Source organism: Zootoca vivipara, chromosome Z1, assembly GCF_965207765.1.
Source record: "Zootoca vivipara chromosome Z1, rZooViv2.hap1.1, whole genome shotgun sequence".
NCBI lineage: Eukaryota > Metazoa > Chordata > Lepidosauria > Squamata > Lacertidae > Zootoca > Zootoca vivipara.
The window spans coordinates 36,514,195-36,532,202 of record NC_142583.1 but is presented as its reverse complement, the minus strand read 5'-3'; the positions used below and the strand labels follow the sequence as shown (position 1 = coordinate 36,532,202).

The window sequence follows — 18,008 nt, the reverse complement described above, 5'->3', positions numbered from 1 at the left end:
ACAGATTTTGACTCTGCTTATCTTTTTTTTTTTAGCTCTGTGTGGTGTCCCTGGCATTGTTCAGAACACTTATCAGCTTGCATTGTGAAGATGTGATGTTACAGCTAGTTTTAAGGTAGAATCAAACACTCTTTCTCCTGATGTTGCCCCTGCTATTTCCTCCCTGATGATTAGTATCCTGTGATTGCTTTATACCTGTTGTTTTACCCATGCTGTGCATGGTGTGAGTAGGTGGAGATGTATGTGTTACACTGTTGTGGGTGAAGATCACACACTTCTGTTTTAGGATGTACAGAAAGCTCAATGTCAATCCTAGACGTCTAGTGCCGAAAAAATGAAAAATGAGAATTTTTAAAAACACAAACCACTTAAAAGAATGAAAGTAGACTTTCCACAAATTTAGCAGACTGAGTGAAGCATTTACATTCATTCGGGCTAAATTGATAGAGGCTCTTCTGCATACAGAGTGATGTGTCTTGTTTCTGAAAAAGGTCAGTACTTCCTAGGATTTGTGAGTGCATTAGGAAGAATACGATCAATTTTTGCAAAATAGTTTTGAGGAAGCCTAATGAGCCTGGGACGCGGGTGGCGCTGTGGGTTAAACCACTGCACCTAGGGTTTGCCAATCAGAAGGTCGGCGGTTCGAATCCCTGCGACGGGGTAAGCTCCCATTGCTCGGTCCCAGCTCCTGCCAACCTAGCAGTTCGAAAGCACGTCAAAGTGCAAGTAGATAAATAGGTACCGCTACAAGTGGGAAGGTAAACGGTGTTTCCGTGTGCTGCTCTGGTTCACCAGAAGCGGCTTTGTCATGCTGGCCACATGATCTGGAAGCTGTACGCCGACTCCCTCGGCCAATAACGCGAGATGAGCGCTGCAACCCCAGAGTCAGTCACGACTGGATCTAATGGTCAGGGGTCCTTTTACCTTTAATGAGAGTTAGCTGGCTTGGCACTGCACTTTCACAACTTACCAGTCAGATACATCCCTGTAAGATCGGCAACTTGAGTACCTGGTTGTTGAGTAGTGTTATGTTAATTGCTAGTATTCCTATGATGATGGTGAACCAGTTTGGTTCCTTCACCACCCTGTACAAACTGGAGTCCACTCTTCCATAGTCCTTTCTTGTCGTATTTTCCATATCCTGCAGACAAGTAGCAACTCGGCAGTTCAGTCATCAGACCTGAGACAGTTGGTATTATAAAATTTGGCTCATCTATGTGATTTAGTTTAAGGAATAAATGAGGGCTGGAGAATAACTTTTTTATAAGAGCTATTTCATGGCAGTTAATTAATGAAACCCTCTGTTCCTAGGTACTTGATACCCTGTAATCACATCATGTTCAGCCAAAGATGGGCTGTAAGGGAACGAGATTGGTATTCTGTATCTGCTGCTAGATTGCTTGCCTTGACTCCAGTCTGCTGCTCTAGTGGGATTACTCTGACTTTTGAAAAACAAGAAAAAGATTATATCCTGTGGAGGAAAAACATACACAGGGCAGGTAAATATTTCACCTGTTTTCTGAATGGACAAGTTGGCATCAGGCTGTTTTCCCTCTTTCGTTCCTCGCGGTGTATTCAGTGCCATTGAGTTCATGATTATCATTAAATTTCTTAATTTCTCCCATGTGTAACATTTGACTAAATTCATATTCTACTGGACTAACGAAAGAACACCCCCCCCCCGCCCTGCATCACATCCACGCTATGCACTTAAAGCAGCGTGAGGACTTTAGCGCAGGATTTCTGTGTTCCAGGCAAATGCTTCCATCTCTCTTACACCAGTCTCATGAGATTTTGTGAAAACCTCTTTACTCTTGTCAGCATTTGGACTGAAGAGCTGAGTATTTACTACTATTACTAACTGTGTGTGGGATGCTAGGTTTCTGATTACACGCACGTACACTATTAGGTGTGGTTTTCCTTACCGCTGGTTAGAATAAGGAGGAGGAAGCTTCAGGAATAAACGTGTTGTGTGTGCATGAACATGCAGACTGTTTGCAAAAATATGGAAAACTCTTTACTTCTGAAAGGCTTTTTTAAAAAAAGTTTTTATTTTATTTACAGTGTATAAACAACAAGAACTGTTACGACCATCTTGACTGTATTTGCATTATTCACCCATAAGAGCATTCAGGATACTGTGAATGAAAGTAATTTACATTGACACACCATGCAAATAGTATACAAGAATATACTGTAATCAAGGAGATATCTCCAATGTCCACCATGAGACTGTGGGTGGGTGGGGAGGGAACCCTTGTCTGTTCTTCCTGCCTCATGTAAACAGTTGCTTTGCCATGTGGTGGTTTTTAATATTCTGAGAGAACAGAGGAAAAGAGGTGCTGGGTTCACTGGGTTCACACTAGGAACCCAGTTTCTCATTTTTCCCCAGCCTTAACTTCAGTTTGTCTCATTTCTGCATCAGTTTAGCAAGTCGAAAAGAAAAGAAAGTCCTAATGGAAATCAATGCACATTTGTCCACATTTCTTGTAATATATGCATTTACGCAAGCAATTTTCTCAACGTGTTGTTGTCATTATTTTAACTAATACAAGCGTTATTACGCACACTTTCCAAAAAATAAATGCTTTTTTGTAGACAATATTTGGTTTCAGAGCTGCCTTGCAAAATTGGGAGAATTGCAACTTTTGAAGCAAAGCTCCATTTTTAGTGAGTGAGTTTGTATTAAAATGGAAACTGAGCAATTCCCCCCCCCCCCATTCCTAGTTTGCACATGGGAAACCAGAGTTTCACACCCATGCTCAACTACATACCTCTCTAGGTACCTTTGTTCAAGCAGTTGTTTCTCAACCTAACCTGCCTCTCGGAGGTGGTTGTAACAGTTGTTGTTGTTGTTTAGTCGTTTAGTCGTGTCTGACTCTTCGTGACCCCATGGACCATAGCACGCCAGGCAGTAACAGTAAATGCAGCTAAATATGTATTATAACAGACTTGGGAGTTTTTGAGATAGGAAATAAATTCTAAGTAAAGGGGAGCATTGCCCCTTCTTTCAAATCCATCAAAAGTAAAACCATTCCCCATTGGAAAGAAATGTCAACTATGCAACCTAATAAAACTTGAGTCGATTGCCCCAAACTTTTGTATTTTGTCTATAAGAGCATCATAAATATCTTAGGACATCTTGGTCATAGGTCAGTTGAACAAATTTATTGGAAATTTGGTGGAAATTGCCTTTCCGGTGACCAGTGACATGATCTTTAACACTTCATTGTTTCTGTGTTTATGGCTGACAATTCAGTCAGATTGAGGAAAAAAATACACTTTTATTTTGTGTGTGTATGGGGGGGATTCATTGAACTTCTTGTTGCAAGGCAAACTGTTGTGCTAAATGTTTTAGAGCCATCCATAAAAATAAAGGACATTCCATACCGTAGAGAAACCTATTACATTTTGCCAAATTGAGGCTTTCTCCACATTTGTTTGTCTGTTCTCTAAAAAATTCAAACAGTTGGCTATTTAGTTGCTCAGTACTGCCTGTTTGATTTGTGATACATGGAGCTTCCTCGAGTCATTTAAACTTCATTGCATGGATCATTGCAGGAGGATTTTTCCCTTGAGCTTATAATAAGAGCAAGATCTGAAATACGTTTCCGAGCACAATTCAAAGTGTTGGTGCTGACCTTTAAAGCCCTAAACGGCCTCGGTCCAGTATACCTGAAGGAGCGTCTCCACCTCCATCGTTCTGCCCAGACACAGGTCCAGCGCCAAGGGCCTTCTGCCGCTTCCCTCGCTGTGAGAAGCCAAGTTACAGGGAACCAGGCAGAGGGCCTTCTCGGTAGTGGCACCTGCCCTGTGGAACGCCCTCCCACCAGATGTCAAAGAGAAAAACAACTACCAGACTTTTAGAGGACATCTGAAGGCAGCCCTGTTTAGGGTTTGGGTTTAATCTTTAAGAAATTAGTGTATTCTAATACTTCTGTTGGAAGCCGCCCAGAGTGGCTAGGGAAATCCAGCCAGATGGGCGGGGTATAAATATATTATTATTATTATTATTATTATTATTATTATTATTATTATTAGGAATTCAGTACAGTCGTATCTTTTTTTTTTTTTTTTGCAACCGGGATCCGTTCTGGAGCCCCGGACACTAGACGAAAAGGACACACGACAAAGAGCTGCTCTTTGTCGTGTTTGCGCTTCTGCACGAAGCGGGATTTAGTGCTTCTGCGCATGCGTGAGAGGCAACCCCGGAAGTAATCCGTTCCGGTACTTCCGGGTTTGCTGCGGACGTTCAACAAAATGTACGCTCAACGAGGTGGACTCAAAACGAGGTACCACTGTAGTAGTGTTCAGTAGAGTTCATTTAACTAGCTATGGTGAACTGATTTAGAAGGGGCTTGCCAAGTGACCTTGTTTCTTGGACCATTGAGAAGCACAAAACTATGTGCTATTACTGACAGGGCAGGACAGTTTTCTCTCTACTGCATCTTGTGGAATCTGGCAGCCTGTAGGAGCAACATATCTCAACATTAATTTGCTTCGGAGAGTTTTGTTAAAATTAAGTGGGAGAGGTCCTTCCTTTTGCCCCACTTGCCAGGGACAGGATGCGAGTTTGCAGCTGTTGCATAAATCACTCTTCTGCACTGTTACAGCTTGTTTACTGATAGCATCTTGCTTTTCAGGAGCTTACTTCCAAGTTTTAAGGACCATTGAACTAGTCTGCATAAAATAGGGACTATCTAGTCTAGGGAAAGGGACACGGGTGGTGCTGTGGGTTAAACCACAGAGCCTAGGGCTTGCCGATCAGAAGGTCAGTAGTTCGAATCCCTGCAACGGGGTGAGCACGTCAAAGTGCAAGCAGATAAATAGGTACAGCGGGAAGGTAAACGGCGTTTCTGTGTGCTGCTCTGGTTCGCCAGAAGCGGCTTTGTCATGCTGGCCACATGACCTGGAACCTGTATGCCGGCTCCCTTGGTCAATAACGCGAGATGAGCGCCACAACCCCAGAGTCGGTATCGACTGGACCTAATAGTCAGGGGTCCCTTTACCTAGTCCAGGGAAACTGGAAAATCTTCTTCCTTTGGCCTAATCTAAATAGCCACATTTCTCTCTGTAAATTTGCCTGCTTGTGGAATAGTGCTGTTTATTCACGTGCCACCTGACTATGATAGCTGTGTAACCCATGTATAAGTTACAAGCATATTCATAGCATCTTTCTATGCATGTTTGTGTTGCTGTTCAACACCCTAACTGTGACTCCCTGCCATTCCATTTCAGGTACAACTGAAGAGTCCAGCAGCAGAGGTACTGCAGACTCCACATGTATTGTGGAATATGGGAAGACTGTTGATATCAGTTACCTGCAGTACCTTTGGGATGCGCAATCCCTCATTCTCCACTGTATGAAAGACTGCCAGGTTTGGTCTGCTCCATATGACGGCGAAAGCCCTGATCCACGTACCTTTATCCAAACACTAGCTGACGAGGATGGTAAAAACCTAGACCAGCCCATTTTCCGATTTCAGCACAGAACACCTAGTAATACAAGTTCCTCTCAGATAACTCCTTTGGGAGAAAAGTTGCAGCTGGAGCTGGAATGGGACGATAGCTATGATACGGGGATCTCTCCTGGATCTGATACGGGCTCTCCACAGCATGATAATGCTTTGGGCAATGTAAACCCACAAGCACCTGCAGCGCCACCAAAGCACATTCAAGAAATGAAGAAAAATGCAATCATGCTGATCAAAGGGTCATACATAGAAGAATCAGACTTTCAGGATGATGTCATGGTTTATAGGTTATGTGCTGAAAAGGATGCTCAGGAAGCAGACAGCGCAAAGGAGGAAGCTCCGGTGTCAGAATCTCAAAGCACAGGTGATCAGCAGTCGCTCCCTGCCAATGGTCCCCTTAAAAGTCCCCAGACAGACTCCAGTTTGGAGGAACACAATATGAAAAATTCAAACTTGATCCAGCACACCACAGTCAAACAAATCCATGACAGCGTTGCTGAAACCCCGCAGCCAGACTTGGAACTGAAGTTGTCTTGCCTTGAAGAAGACCACAATGCTAACACGAGCTTGCTGAGCCCAGAAAGTGAGGATTTTATTTCCCAATGTGATAACATCATTAAAGAGTTAGATTCTACCCCTACAGAGTTGGTCGAGCTTAAATTGCTTATTCCTGAACCAATCTCTCCCGTGGAAGAGGAAGAAGACTTTGAAAATTTTTCAGCCGACACACCATCAGCAGAAAGTATGCCTTCACCTTTTGGGCCAAAAGATGTATGGTCCAGCAATCTGGCAAGGACCCAGAGCATCCCATTTACAGGTGAAATTTTCTAATCAAGTCACCTAAAACTCTTTTAAACAATGTTCTTGGTGGGGGAGAGGGCCATGTTAATAAGAGACTTATTGATTATGTTGACATTGAATATTAAGTGTAGATATATTCTTGGCTTGGATTTCATATCAATGAAATCTAAGTAGACCAATATACTTCTCAATATATCTTGTACAGAAATTCTCTAATAGCAGCATAATTCTAGAAAATATCCCTACATAGTTTAGGAAAAGGGATAATCGAACTATTACAGCAGGCACTGCTAAAGAGCAATTGCCACAAAAAGATTTGACAATAGCTATTATTTCTAGTAAGACAAAACAACAACACCTTGTTTATTCACTGTAAAATAAAAGTTGCAAATGTCTTAGTCACTTCTGATCACTAGATGGCAGCTCTGCTGCCATTCTGTGCATCTGCCCCATTTTACCTGCACATTGAGACATTTTGCTCCCTACCAATTGCGAAACGCTTAGCACTGCTGAATTGAATTCATCCTGTTTTCAATATCACACTTCCCTAAAGGATTTTATTGTAATGATGAAGGACACATTGTATTTGGGCTTAAAAACACTGTTATTTATTTAACTTTGGTAGCTCTTGGAACACAATTTGTTCTGAATTATCTCAGCTCCCCTGAATGACATGATGTGAATATTCACCCTATGGGGGGGGGGTAGGGATGATGGTGGTAAAATGGGTGGGAAATTTCAAATATGCGCTCATAATGACAAAAGCAAATAACTAAAGCAAACTTCCATTTATTGTTACCTACTAATTTAAAATTGTATTTTTCCAGCGCTTCTCTGTTCCCATAAAGATCCAGGCAATACAATATAACTGAGAAATTGTCCAGATAATACTTTTCAGGGAAAGGGTGGAGAAGAAGGGAATGTTAAATATGGCCGCATGTCACATAACTCCATCGATCAATTAAACTGAGTAATGCAATTGAATAAGCATATTGCTATCAGGTTTATTATTCTGGTCTGGAAATAATTTCCTTTCCACTGGTGCAGCTGTCTGGCCACTGTGAAAAATAATCAGCTTAACGAAAAAAATCATCATAAATAGTTGGATTTGTGTTGCTAAAAGACCAGGAGCTTTGTGGCTTCTGAACAGTAGCAGTTGGTGGTAACTTTGATATTCCAAAACCCACACGGGTCAGTCAAATTAAGGAAAAGTTAACATTTCACATTATTGCAGTACTAATGCATCTTCAGCTCTTTGAGTGGCATCTTCCTTCTCAGTTGCCCAGCTGGCATGTAACAGTAAACCATATTTTAACATTACTAGGATGAACTGCAGTAAGCCTTGGGCCTCCTGGCTTCTTTTCCTGTTTATAAAAAGGAAGGAGCTGCGTGCAAATGCATAGAGCTTGTACATATTCTGGTTTCTTTAACCACAATTTTATCATCGAAACACAGCCAGCATAAAGAATTCTGTTGATTCCTTCTTTCCCATAGGATTGTAGCACTGAAACAAAGTTTCTGTGTCAAGGAATAAGAAGATTTCTTTTGTTCAGAGCTCAAGGTGGACAATGAACTGATCTTTGTATGTGGTACTAATGTTTTGTGTTTGTTGAGAAGAAAATAGCATCAGCTCCTTTCTAATAATTTATTGCGACTCAAATCCCAACTCATTCATCCACCGACAAGGACACAATCAGTATTTTAGTAATGGGAATGTAATGTGGCAAATAAAACTTTTATTATGAATAGGACCCCAATTAGTTTTATGTCCGCCTGCACGGTGAGTTTTGTATAACATCATTAATTTTGATCTAATTAGTCTGTGATACTCCTCTTGCAAAGCTTGTAAACCTCTACTTGTCACCTGAGATTCTTCATCTAACAAGGTGCTTGAAGCTAGCTTAGTGATGACAGGGCCATTTATATGTACCATGGTTCAGTCTTTGGAAGCAACTCACCGTGCAGCAAGAACCCCTTTGCAACTAAAGCCGTTTATGTATTTCCAAAATCGTTTACCATTCAATATCTACCACCCCCATACTTTTCTCTTTAATCTCTCACACAGCTTTTGCTCTTGGATCATGTCAGCAGTATTCGTCAGCGTCTGAAAACGATAATTCCAATAAGACAAGGGGATTAAATAATAATAATTATTATGGAGCTGTCCTGGGAGCTTCTTAAGAATTGCAAGATTGCAAGGGAGAACTTGCAATGGTTACAAGCAATCCCACTGCTAGTCTCTCCCAGCTCTACCTGGAGATGCCAGGGATTGAACATGGGACCTTATGCATGTGCTCGCCCTCTGAGTCACAGCCTTTCACAGAATAGCTCAGTTGGTTAGAGCGTGGTGCTGATAATGCCAAGGTTGTAGGTTCAAAACCCCTTATGGGACAACTGCCTATTTCTACTTTGCAGGAGGTTGGACTAGATGATTATCAGTGTCCCTTCCAACTCTACAGTTCTATGATTCCTGTGCATTGTGCATATAGCAACATTGCTATGCTAAACAAAAGGTGTTGAGTTTTTAATTTCCTTCCTTGGTAACGCAAACTTTTCTTGGTGTAGTAGAGGTTAAAAGGTCACAGTCATCTCTGATGGACTTCCTGGATTTTAACTGCCATGTAGGAAGGCTGAGAAACCTGATTCTAATGCTATGCTGCATAGTGGCATCTTAGGCATGGCAAGTGAGGCAGCGATGTCCAGCTGTGCCCTGCTTGCCATTTTAAACCCCTTTATATCAATTAATTGGTCAAGCCTCTATGAAGTAGACACTGTGAAATGCCAGAGCTCCAAGACCATGCTAAAATAGCACGAGGTTGTCACTGTCTGTACTCCCTCCTAAGCTTAGGAAAAAGATATATAAGAATGCCATTGTGCAATTCCTGGGCTGGGTGCTGGTGGTAGTTGTGTCCTCCAGAGCGAGGGGTGGGGGAGTTCTATGTTTAGAGCAGTGCAGCCTTGCATTAGTGCAGCCCCTCATAGCATTGCTATGTGTGGCCGATCTCCAAGTCAAAATTCCCTTGTTTCCACAGCAGGGAGCAGGTAGAGGAGACAGGAAGTGCCCGTTCTGCTGGGTTGAAAACAAGGCAGAATTCCCTTCCTGACCCCCTCCCTCTTGGCAGGCCATATCAAGCTGCAGGGAGAGAGAAGAAAAGGGGGGGGAGTCTCTCCTTTCTCCGAAGCGTCAGGCTAGGCCAACGTAGCCCATGGAAAATGCAGGGCTACTTGACGTTGCGTTAGCCCTGTAGAAACTACAGTCCCCTGGGGCAACTGCTGGAGAAGAGAAGGGAGTCCTCTGTGGCTTGCTGGAGTGAGAGGGCTGCTGCCAGTCAGCCCAATAAGTGGAATGGGAGCAAATGAAGAAGGCTGGATGGCTGGGAAGGAGAGGATTTTAAGCAGGGGGCTAATTGAAAGGGAAAATAAGCGATACTACTTAAGTATTTTTGGGTGAAGGAACTTCTGTGGAAGTCTGATGCAAGCAGATGGCCCATTCTTGGACTCCACTACAGTTTGTCCTGGTAGCACTACAACCAGCACAAAATGAGCTTACCCAAAGGCCCAAACGGACTGGAAAACAGTGCTTCGCAATTAATCACTTGTGGATGTGTGTTTTTAAATCCTCAGGTCCATTTATCAGTGTGGTGCTCTCAAAGCTGGAAAACATGTTGGAGAACTCCTTGCATGTCAACTTGCTGCTCATTGGCATTGTCACACATCTGGCCAGTTACCCACAGCCCCTCCTTCGTTCCTTTCTGCTCAATACCAACATGGTGTTCCAGCCTAGTGTGCGGTCATTGTACCAGGTACTTCATGATTGCTTGACAGAAGTCCTAATATGGTTGAAGATATAACTTGCTGTTAAACATTCTCGGTATATAGTGCCATCATTATGCATGAATGCTAGAATGACAGAATGACATAAGCAACAGCCAGGTCCTTGCTCCAAGGAGTTTACAGTCTTCTTCTAAGAGGAAAAGGGAATAAGGAATGAATGCAAACAAATGTGATTGGGTTTTAGCGTCAGTTTGTTCTACACTTTATTTCCCTGCGTATTTGCAGCTTAACTCTATTGGGCCTCACTCCACAAGGCTGCAATGAGACATCTAGAGATCTCCCTTGTGAATTTCCATTGTTTCTAATCACTGGCCACATACCCCTTTAAAAACAAGGAAGATTTGCAAAATACTTTACCCTGATCTTTTTCTTTAGCTGCCACTGAACGGTGCCTTAAAGTTGATGCGTTAATAATGCTGTTGGGCAGAGCTTGGCACCACAGCTGCCCTTAATGTGATTTTGAGAGCAAGGGACACAGTAAACAGATGATTTGGGACACAACTCAAATGGCAATATGAAGATTTATTGCTGCTATTGTTTCGGCAGGTGCTGGCATCTGTGAAAAACAAAATTGAGCAGTTTGCTTCCATTGAAAAGGACTTCCCTGGACTACTCATAGAAGCCCAGCAATATCTGCTTTTACGGGTGGACATGTCAGATATTCCTCTGGAGTCATTGATTAAAGGCAAGCAACTACTATTCTTAAAAGCATATATATTCTTAAAAGCATATATATTATTTTTTAAAAAACACGTATTACTATCAATTATTTATTTTTAACAAGATCTCAAAGATCTCACTATGTTTATGTTCCTATGAAAGCATGTTTTGGGTTTGCTTTAACTATGTGGTAGTCTTAATATATTGGGATTAAATACAGTGTGAAACATCCCACCCACCCTTCCTTTAGATACAGAAGGCTGGAATGTTTTGAGGGTTAGCTTCACTATGTGGTCGCACCGCTGGGAGTATGGGTCACTCCACACTGGGTCCTGGGGTGCCTGAGCTGAGCCCTTCAGGAACATCTATGGTACAGTATCCTATAATGAGAGACCTGGTTAAAGGACATATAGGCTGTGGCTGCTGTCTTATAGAAGCAGGGTGAAGCAACAATCTTGCCTTGTCTGTAAGAGCAGAATCTAGATACCCTTTTAAGTTTACAAGAACAGAAGAATTCGTCTTATATATATTAGGGCAGACTTAGTTGCATATATAGCTTAGGATTGTCTACTCTGACTGGCAGCAGCTCCCCAAGATCTGGGGCAGATATATTCCCCATCACCTGCTATCTTATCCTTTTAACTGGTGATGCCATTGATTACACTCGGAATTTCCTGCACAGAAAACCTGCGCAGTACATTTGAGATGTGTTCTCTTCCCCCTCCAAGCAGCTGTGGGCAATGTACACGGTTGTCTCGGTTTATCCTCATTACAAGGCACCAAGGTAGGGTAGGTTGAGATAGGTAACTTGCCCAGGTTGACCCAGTTATCTTTATGACGATGGACCCCGCACCCTTAAAATATCTCTGTATGTGCACAGCTGCTTTTCACTATATAACTTCTAACTCCTGAAGGGAGTAACCATGTTTTCTTCTTTTCAGGGCTAGCAGAAGGGTAACTGGTAATGTGTGTGTGTGTGTGTGTGGATTGCTTTATTTTTAGAATGACCATGTGATGGAGAGTGTGGTTGCAAACATTCATTTAGGAATCCTAGAGGGCGGGGCGGGAAACCTCTGCAGTTTACGCATTGTCGTGAGAGATGAGCATGTCCAACATTTCATGAATGTGCTCTCTCAAGTGGAGTCGACCATGTTAAAAATAAGTCCTTCCATAACTCCCTGGGGGTGAGGGGAGGAGTTGTTTGGTCTTACCATGCAGAACAGCTTCCCCATCTGCAGCTGCCTTCTGAATATATTACCACCAGTTCTCATGCGTTAGCCAGTCAACTTTTATTACTGCGACCGAAGCACAAGCAGGGTCATGAGTAGTAAAGTGTATTACCTTTGACTGAGAAAGGTATGCGCATTTTCTGTGATTCTCTCTCCAGACCTCCTTGCAGAGAATTCCCAGGTTGCCTACTTACAACAATGCAGTCTCGGATTTTTTTTTTTTTGCACAAAAGCTGTTTAAAAGGAAACTTGGGAGATAAAACTATCCATGTGCACTAGAGGTCACTTCCTTTAAACAGCTCTTGTACCAAATCTCCAAACTGCTTCTTAAATTTGGGACTTTGAGTTCCTTGTCACCCAGTTATTAGCGTGCCGTATGAGTAGTTCTATTTGTCATACTAGGATTTGGATGTCACCTGTCAAGGTAGAGCCATTGCCACAGAGGTATCAGATTTTCCTAACACAAACCCATATACTTCAGTGGGTGTGTACTAAGGGTGACTAAGTCTGGAAACAAGCCATGCTGATTGAAAGAAAAGCCTTTGCTTATTTGTTTGAGGGGGTCAGCAAACTATTCAAATAGGGACGGTTTGGCAGCCATTATTACGTGCCAAAGAGCGTTTGATGAGGTCCCTTGCAAAAGTACTACAGAGCAGCAGCCAGCAGTTCTGGGATAAGAAGTGAGATCCTTTTCTGGATTGTTAAGCAAAGGGTAGGAATCAACAGAAAGTTCTCAAATTGAAGGGAAGTAAACAGTAGAGGCTCCTCAAGGATTGTTGGGACTGGTGCAATTTTACTTATTCACAAAAGATGCACAGTCAGAGGTGATGACTGTCACAGTTTCTTGCCTACCCCAAATTAATCTGGATGGGTGACATCCCAAGCAGTGTTTGAAGAGCTCTCTATAAAGAATGTCCTTGTGTTGGAGGAGGTTTTTTTTTAGTTGAGATGAAATATGACCAAGAGGAAGCAAGTCACAGGTTTACAAAACTATGAAAAATGTGGGTAAAGGGTATCTCTCCTCTCCCAACACCTCACTGATGATGTCTGGTTGGTTATAGGTTGATGATGATGATAAACAAATCAAAGCACTACTTCACACAGCATGCAGTGACCATCACAAGCTGATGTGGTATGATGACCACCAACAGATGTGGTGGTAGATTGCTCTTAGACCAATGCATAGATAATAGGTTTGGCAGCCATGCCTAAATGGAACCTCTGTCTTCAGAGACAATATACCTCTGTTTCCTGAATCATCTGGAAGTAATGTGGATGTTCCGTAGACTGAAGTTGGTCTGTGTTCTGCTTTCATAATTAAATTCCTCCTGCCCCTTCCCCCCAGCCCTGGTTCTTATCTTGCTAGAATCACTGTATCAGAGCACTGTTCTTGTAGGTATAAATTTTCATTAGAAGCTATGTTCAGGGGGTAATGTGCAGAATCTGATGAGCACAGTAACCATAGTGACTAATTGCTTACCAGTAGTATGTGTAAAGGAGTCACTTATTTTGGGAAGTAAAATCCTTGCCTTTCTGCTTGATTTAATTTGAAGCATTTCAGTAGTGCTGTGGGAAGCAGCCGCAGCCAATGTGTCCCCCGCTTCCCTTGCCTTTGAGCGTTCATCTTAGTGTAGCTCCATTTATAATTGACATACTGACATCTTCTAACATACTATGGAGCTTGCAAGATCATTGCCTGCTTCTTAATGTATTATTATCCTATCATGGGTGTGTGCAGTAAATAAGATGCTTAGCAGAGGTCATAGGATTTGGGAAGCTGTTTCAGATAATTACTACAGAAAAGTTTGCTGTTGTGAGGCAGTGTAGCTTGAGCTATGGATTTTGGGTTCGAAACCCAACATCCAATGACTGGGATCAACAGTTGCTTAGGTTCCTGCCTATGGCTTCCGTTAGCCTAATGAGTTTTTCTTTAAACAGCTGACTCCTAGGGTATATCATAAACTGCATTTGAATCAGGCCTAGGTTTCAAAATGAGTCTTCCTGGGGGCATGACGAGTGCTTTTAGAGGGGGAAAACAAGCCTCAAACTCCCTCGAGGACATAGAATTATATTTATGTTTCTTTGGATCCTGGCTACCGTTTTATGTCTTCCCCTAAGGGCTCACTATGAGATCTTTTCCTATCATATTCTCAACGTGGCTTCATCAATCCAAAACAGTTATTCATGCTGTGTGAACAAGTCCCAATATTCAGTGAATATTATTCATAGTTTGGTTCATATTATTTAGTACTTCATATCCTCTCTCTCACACACACCCCCAACACCTTTATTATTAAAAAAATGGATTGATCATTTGCAAAGATGTTGCACATTTTTTTAAATAAATCTGAAGCACAGGCTAGTCACTCTGCCTGTGCTGCCCCCCCCCCCCATGCACAACCATATTAATGCTTATACAATAAACAAATGCCTGGATAGCTGCAAGTTTGGCGCTTAGTCATGCTCATAATGTCAGCAATCAAATTCCAGTGCCTGCAGCCAGTTGTCCATCAACTTGTATCATTATGTCAATTAGGGAATATAAGGTAGAAATGGCCTGTGGTAATGGTATATACAAGACTATTTGAACTGTGGCTAGGTTATGGCGGAATGCTCGGATCCAATTTTACCAATAAAATGAGCACTTTTCTTCCTTGAGCTGTAAAGTAAATGTGGTTTGTATATGTATACGGGGAATTTTCTTGGCACCACCTTACATTTTGAATACCGACGAATTTATGTTCAGCCTTAATGATTACGATTTTGCTTTAAGATTAGAGCATACAGAAAAGATGTGCATGTAGGAAATGTATTTACTGGAGACTAGAAAGATATATTGTAGGGTGTAAAGCTAAAGGACCCCTGGACAGTTAAGCCCAGTCAAGGTTGACTATGAGGTGTGGCACTCATCTTGATTCAGGCCAAGGAAGCCAGCGCTTGTCCACAGACAGCTTTCTAGGTCATGTGGCCAGCCTGACTTCTGGCGCAACAGAACACCGTGATGCATGCCAGAGCACACAGAAACGTGGCGAAGCCAGAATTCAGAGCCTACCAGTCCTGGTTCTCTATTGGTGGAATGAGAATACTTACGACTGATCTTCCTAGGATGGTTGTGTGGGTGAAAGAAAATGAGAATTGTAAAGCACTTGGCAGATTTTAAAAGTCCTATAGGAATTATTTAAAACTGATTCTGGGCTAGAGTTCCATGTACTAAACTTGGGTTGCAATTGCCTTAAATTTGTTTTGGTACAAAAGTGATTGGTTTTTTTCTTTCTCCTTTTCAGACAATGCACAGCACAACCATGCTTTGGGGAAAGGCAGGAACCTTTCTGAGGCTTCCCAGGTCATCCTGCAACCTTTCTTTGGAAGTAAGGAAAAGAAAGGAACGGCTCTTCCCAGCGTCCCCCTGCACATCCGGAATGCCATCCTGGCAGCTGCCCTGTTCCCAGAGTTTCTCAAGGAGCTGGCTGCTCTTGCACAGGAACACTCCATACTCTGTTACAAAGTATTTGGTGACTTTGAGAATTTTTATTAGCTTTAATACTTTTTTTAAGGATGTTTTAATTTAAAAAAAACACAGAGAGCTACTTATAAAGGAAAATTCTACTTTATGTTCCTGGTAATACTTGATTTGGGGGAAAACTGTTACACCTTTATGTTGGGCCTTATTTCCTACTGTGCAGCATAAACACTTGATGTATTTGATTTCTTATTTTACCCTATTCCCACCCTTGAACTTCCTTACCTCAAGATTCCTTCTTTTAAACTCTGCTATAGACACTTTTGGTTAAAAAGGCACAATTGTGTAACCAGCTAAAAGGTGGTTTGCTTTTGTGTTGTTGTTTTTCTATCTAGAAAAGTTGGCTGCTCTGTAAGAGAGTGCTTACCTGGATGAGCATGTCAAATCTGATAAGCCTTCTATGCAAATAACGTTTTAGGTATCTCTTTCCTTCCCTGCTTTCTGCATTGTGAGTGGCTGGACTTGTGAATCCAAATGGATTCAACAGATATAAGCCTGCTACTTGCTAAAAGCAGGTGCTGTGCTGAATACATACCATATTGCCTTACACTGTGGACAAGTCTAACACTCTCAGCTGTTGATTCCTTTGAAGTTTAAATGAAATGAGTAAATGGATGTTGAGTGCAGACTGTATGGAATTCCCACCCACCCCCACCGCCATTTCTCAGCATTCTTTGAAAATGCTAGATCTCTACCTAAACTAAACGCTCAAGCCTTAATTTTAGTAATATTTGCACACAATGAAATGTTTCTATGCAAACCGTAGCCTTTTTGGTAGACCATATTTGTACACTTTTATTGATAAGCTGAACACAAATACTCCAGTTATTGTTTGAGTAGTTTCAAAAGGTTACCGTCATCTGGGAGTTGTTACTATCTATTTTTAAGTACTATTTTTTTAAACAAAATTGAAAGAATAGCCTGCCTTTATAAGCTGTGTTTTTTCTTTTTAGCTTAAAAAGTTATTTTGGTTCAAGGAAAGCTTTGTGGTATTGTAAAACACTAGCTGTTTATTTATGATGTATGTTGACTTGTCCTAACATTGCACTTTTGAAGGATGGCAGAAATGTTTTGCTCCCTAGTAGTAGAGAGGAGGATGTTACTTGGGACAGATACACTAGAACTTGTTGCAGCTGCTGTCCAATAGCCTAAGAACATTTTCTTTTGTGAGTAATGAGACTCATTAGAACGGGTCCAAACATGATGAATTGCTGCATTACAGCTGCATTTCAGTTTGTGCTAGTAAGAGTAATTGTTCCTCCAGTGCTGAAGTTGGCTTTGTGTTAATAGTGGCTCTGTGCTTGAAAGCCTTCATTTTCTTTTACAGTAGGTGAATATGACAAACTGCTCCAAAACCAATGAAAACAGTATCTGAAGACAAGACTTGAAAACAGCTTTGCTCCTCTTTGTAAACTCCATATTGAGGTACTAATAGTAGCAGTTGAGGTTTGCATGTTCTATGCTAGAACATGGCACCTGAGCAAATGGGAATTTCACAGGCATCTTTTGGGAGGGTTGCCTGAAATGATGTGTATATTTGTTTAGAAGTGCAATAATGGCAAGAGAGGGATTTCAGTGTACCCATTTCTTGCTCCACTGGTCTACTGTGACGGGTCCATTTGCTCAGTCTCCTCTCCCACCACCATCCATGGGCAGAATTAGAATCCTGCAGGCCATAGAAATCAAAGAGGAGAGAGCAGCTTCCTTTTAACTTCTCAAAGCATTGCAAGCTGTAAAAATCTTATGCAGGGGAGGATCTGCCAGTCCTGTTATTTGGCCCGTTCCCCATGTCTGGTGACATCTTCATAAAAAAATAAAATGATCTCATAATTCTAGTCCTGCTACCTTCTCTGTGGGAAGCGATCCATCCTTTTGATTGACTGATTAATTGTGTATGTGTTAACTGTAGCAGATTTTTAAAAATTGCTCTCAAAAGACATTGTATTTTCATGCTCTTATTTAAAGTTAAGATAGGTGAGGTTTTTTAAATAATGTGGGTTTGTTAATAATCACATAAAATGTGATTATATTTGCTGCATTTGAAAAGCATACATTTAAAATGTTGGACATTTGAAAACCAGCAAGGCTACCATAGTATGGACTATGTAGTAGTTTCATGAAATTTTGACATGCTTGTTGCTGAAAGGAAGCAATCATGTGCCCACACCCTCGCAATGTTTAGGCTTAGTTCAAGGCTTAACAGAGCATTTAATAGTGGTATAGAAAAGTATAACAGATTACTTTGTTAGAAACTATTCATATTTTGTTTGAATCATGATTACAGCAGGAAGGGCAGATTCCACTTGTTGGTCAGTTAGTGAAATGTAGGTCCAGGATATGGCATGTTATATTAATAAGGGAAGGGCCATAGCTCAGTGGCAGAACATGTGCTTTCCATTAAAAAGGTCTCAGCATCAATCCCTGGCATCTCCAGGTAAGACTGGGAAAGATTCCTGTCTTACACTCTGCTTATTAAGTCAAGTTGCCCTT

General features: G+C 41.7%; 1 protein-coding gene across 1 annotated transcript in view; it reads left to right on the top strand.

The window, feature by feature from the left end:
• The window catches only part of FHIP1A (FHF complex subunit HOOK interacting protein 1A), an 87,726-nt gene extending 70,363 nt beyond the window's left edge, over positions 1 to 17,363 (top strand). Inside the window, exons 7-12 of the mRNA XM_035114011.3 lie at positions 36 to 115; positions 1,312 to 1,499; positions 5,239 to 6,291; positions 9,900 to 10,078; positions 10,656 to 10,794; positions 15,283 to 17,363. Of these exons, the coding sequence (XP_034969902.2) occupies positions 36 to 115; positions 1,312 to 1,499; positions 5,239 to 6,291; positions 9,900 to 10,078; positions 10,656 to 10,794; positions 15,283 to 15,533 (1,890 nt within the window). The 3' untranslated portion in view covers positions 15,534 to 17,363. The remainder of the gene's footprint in view (positions 1 to 35; positions 116 to 1,311; positions 1,500 to 5,238; positions 6,292 to 9,899; positions 10,079 to 10,655; positions 10,795 to 15,282) is intronic.
• Positions 17,364 to 18,008: the final 645 nt, after the last annotated feature.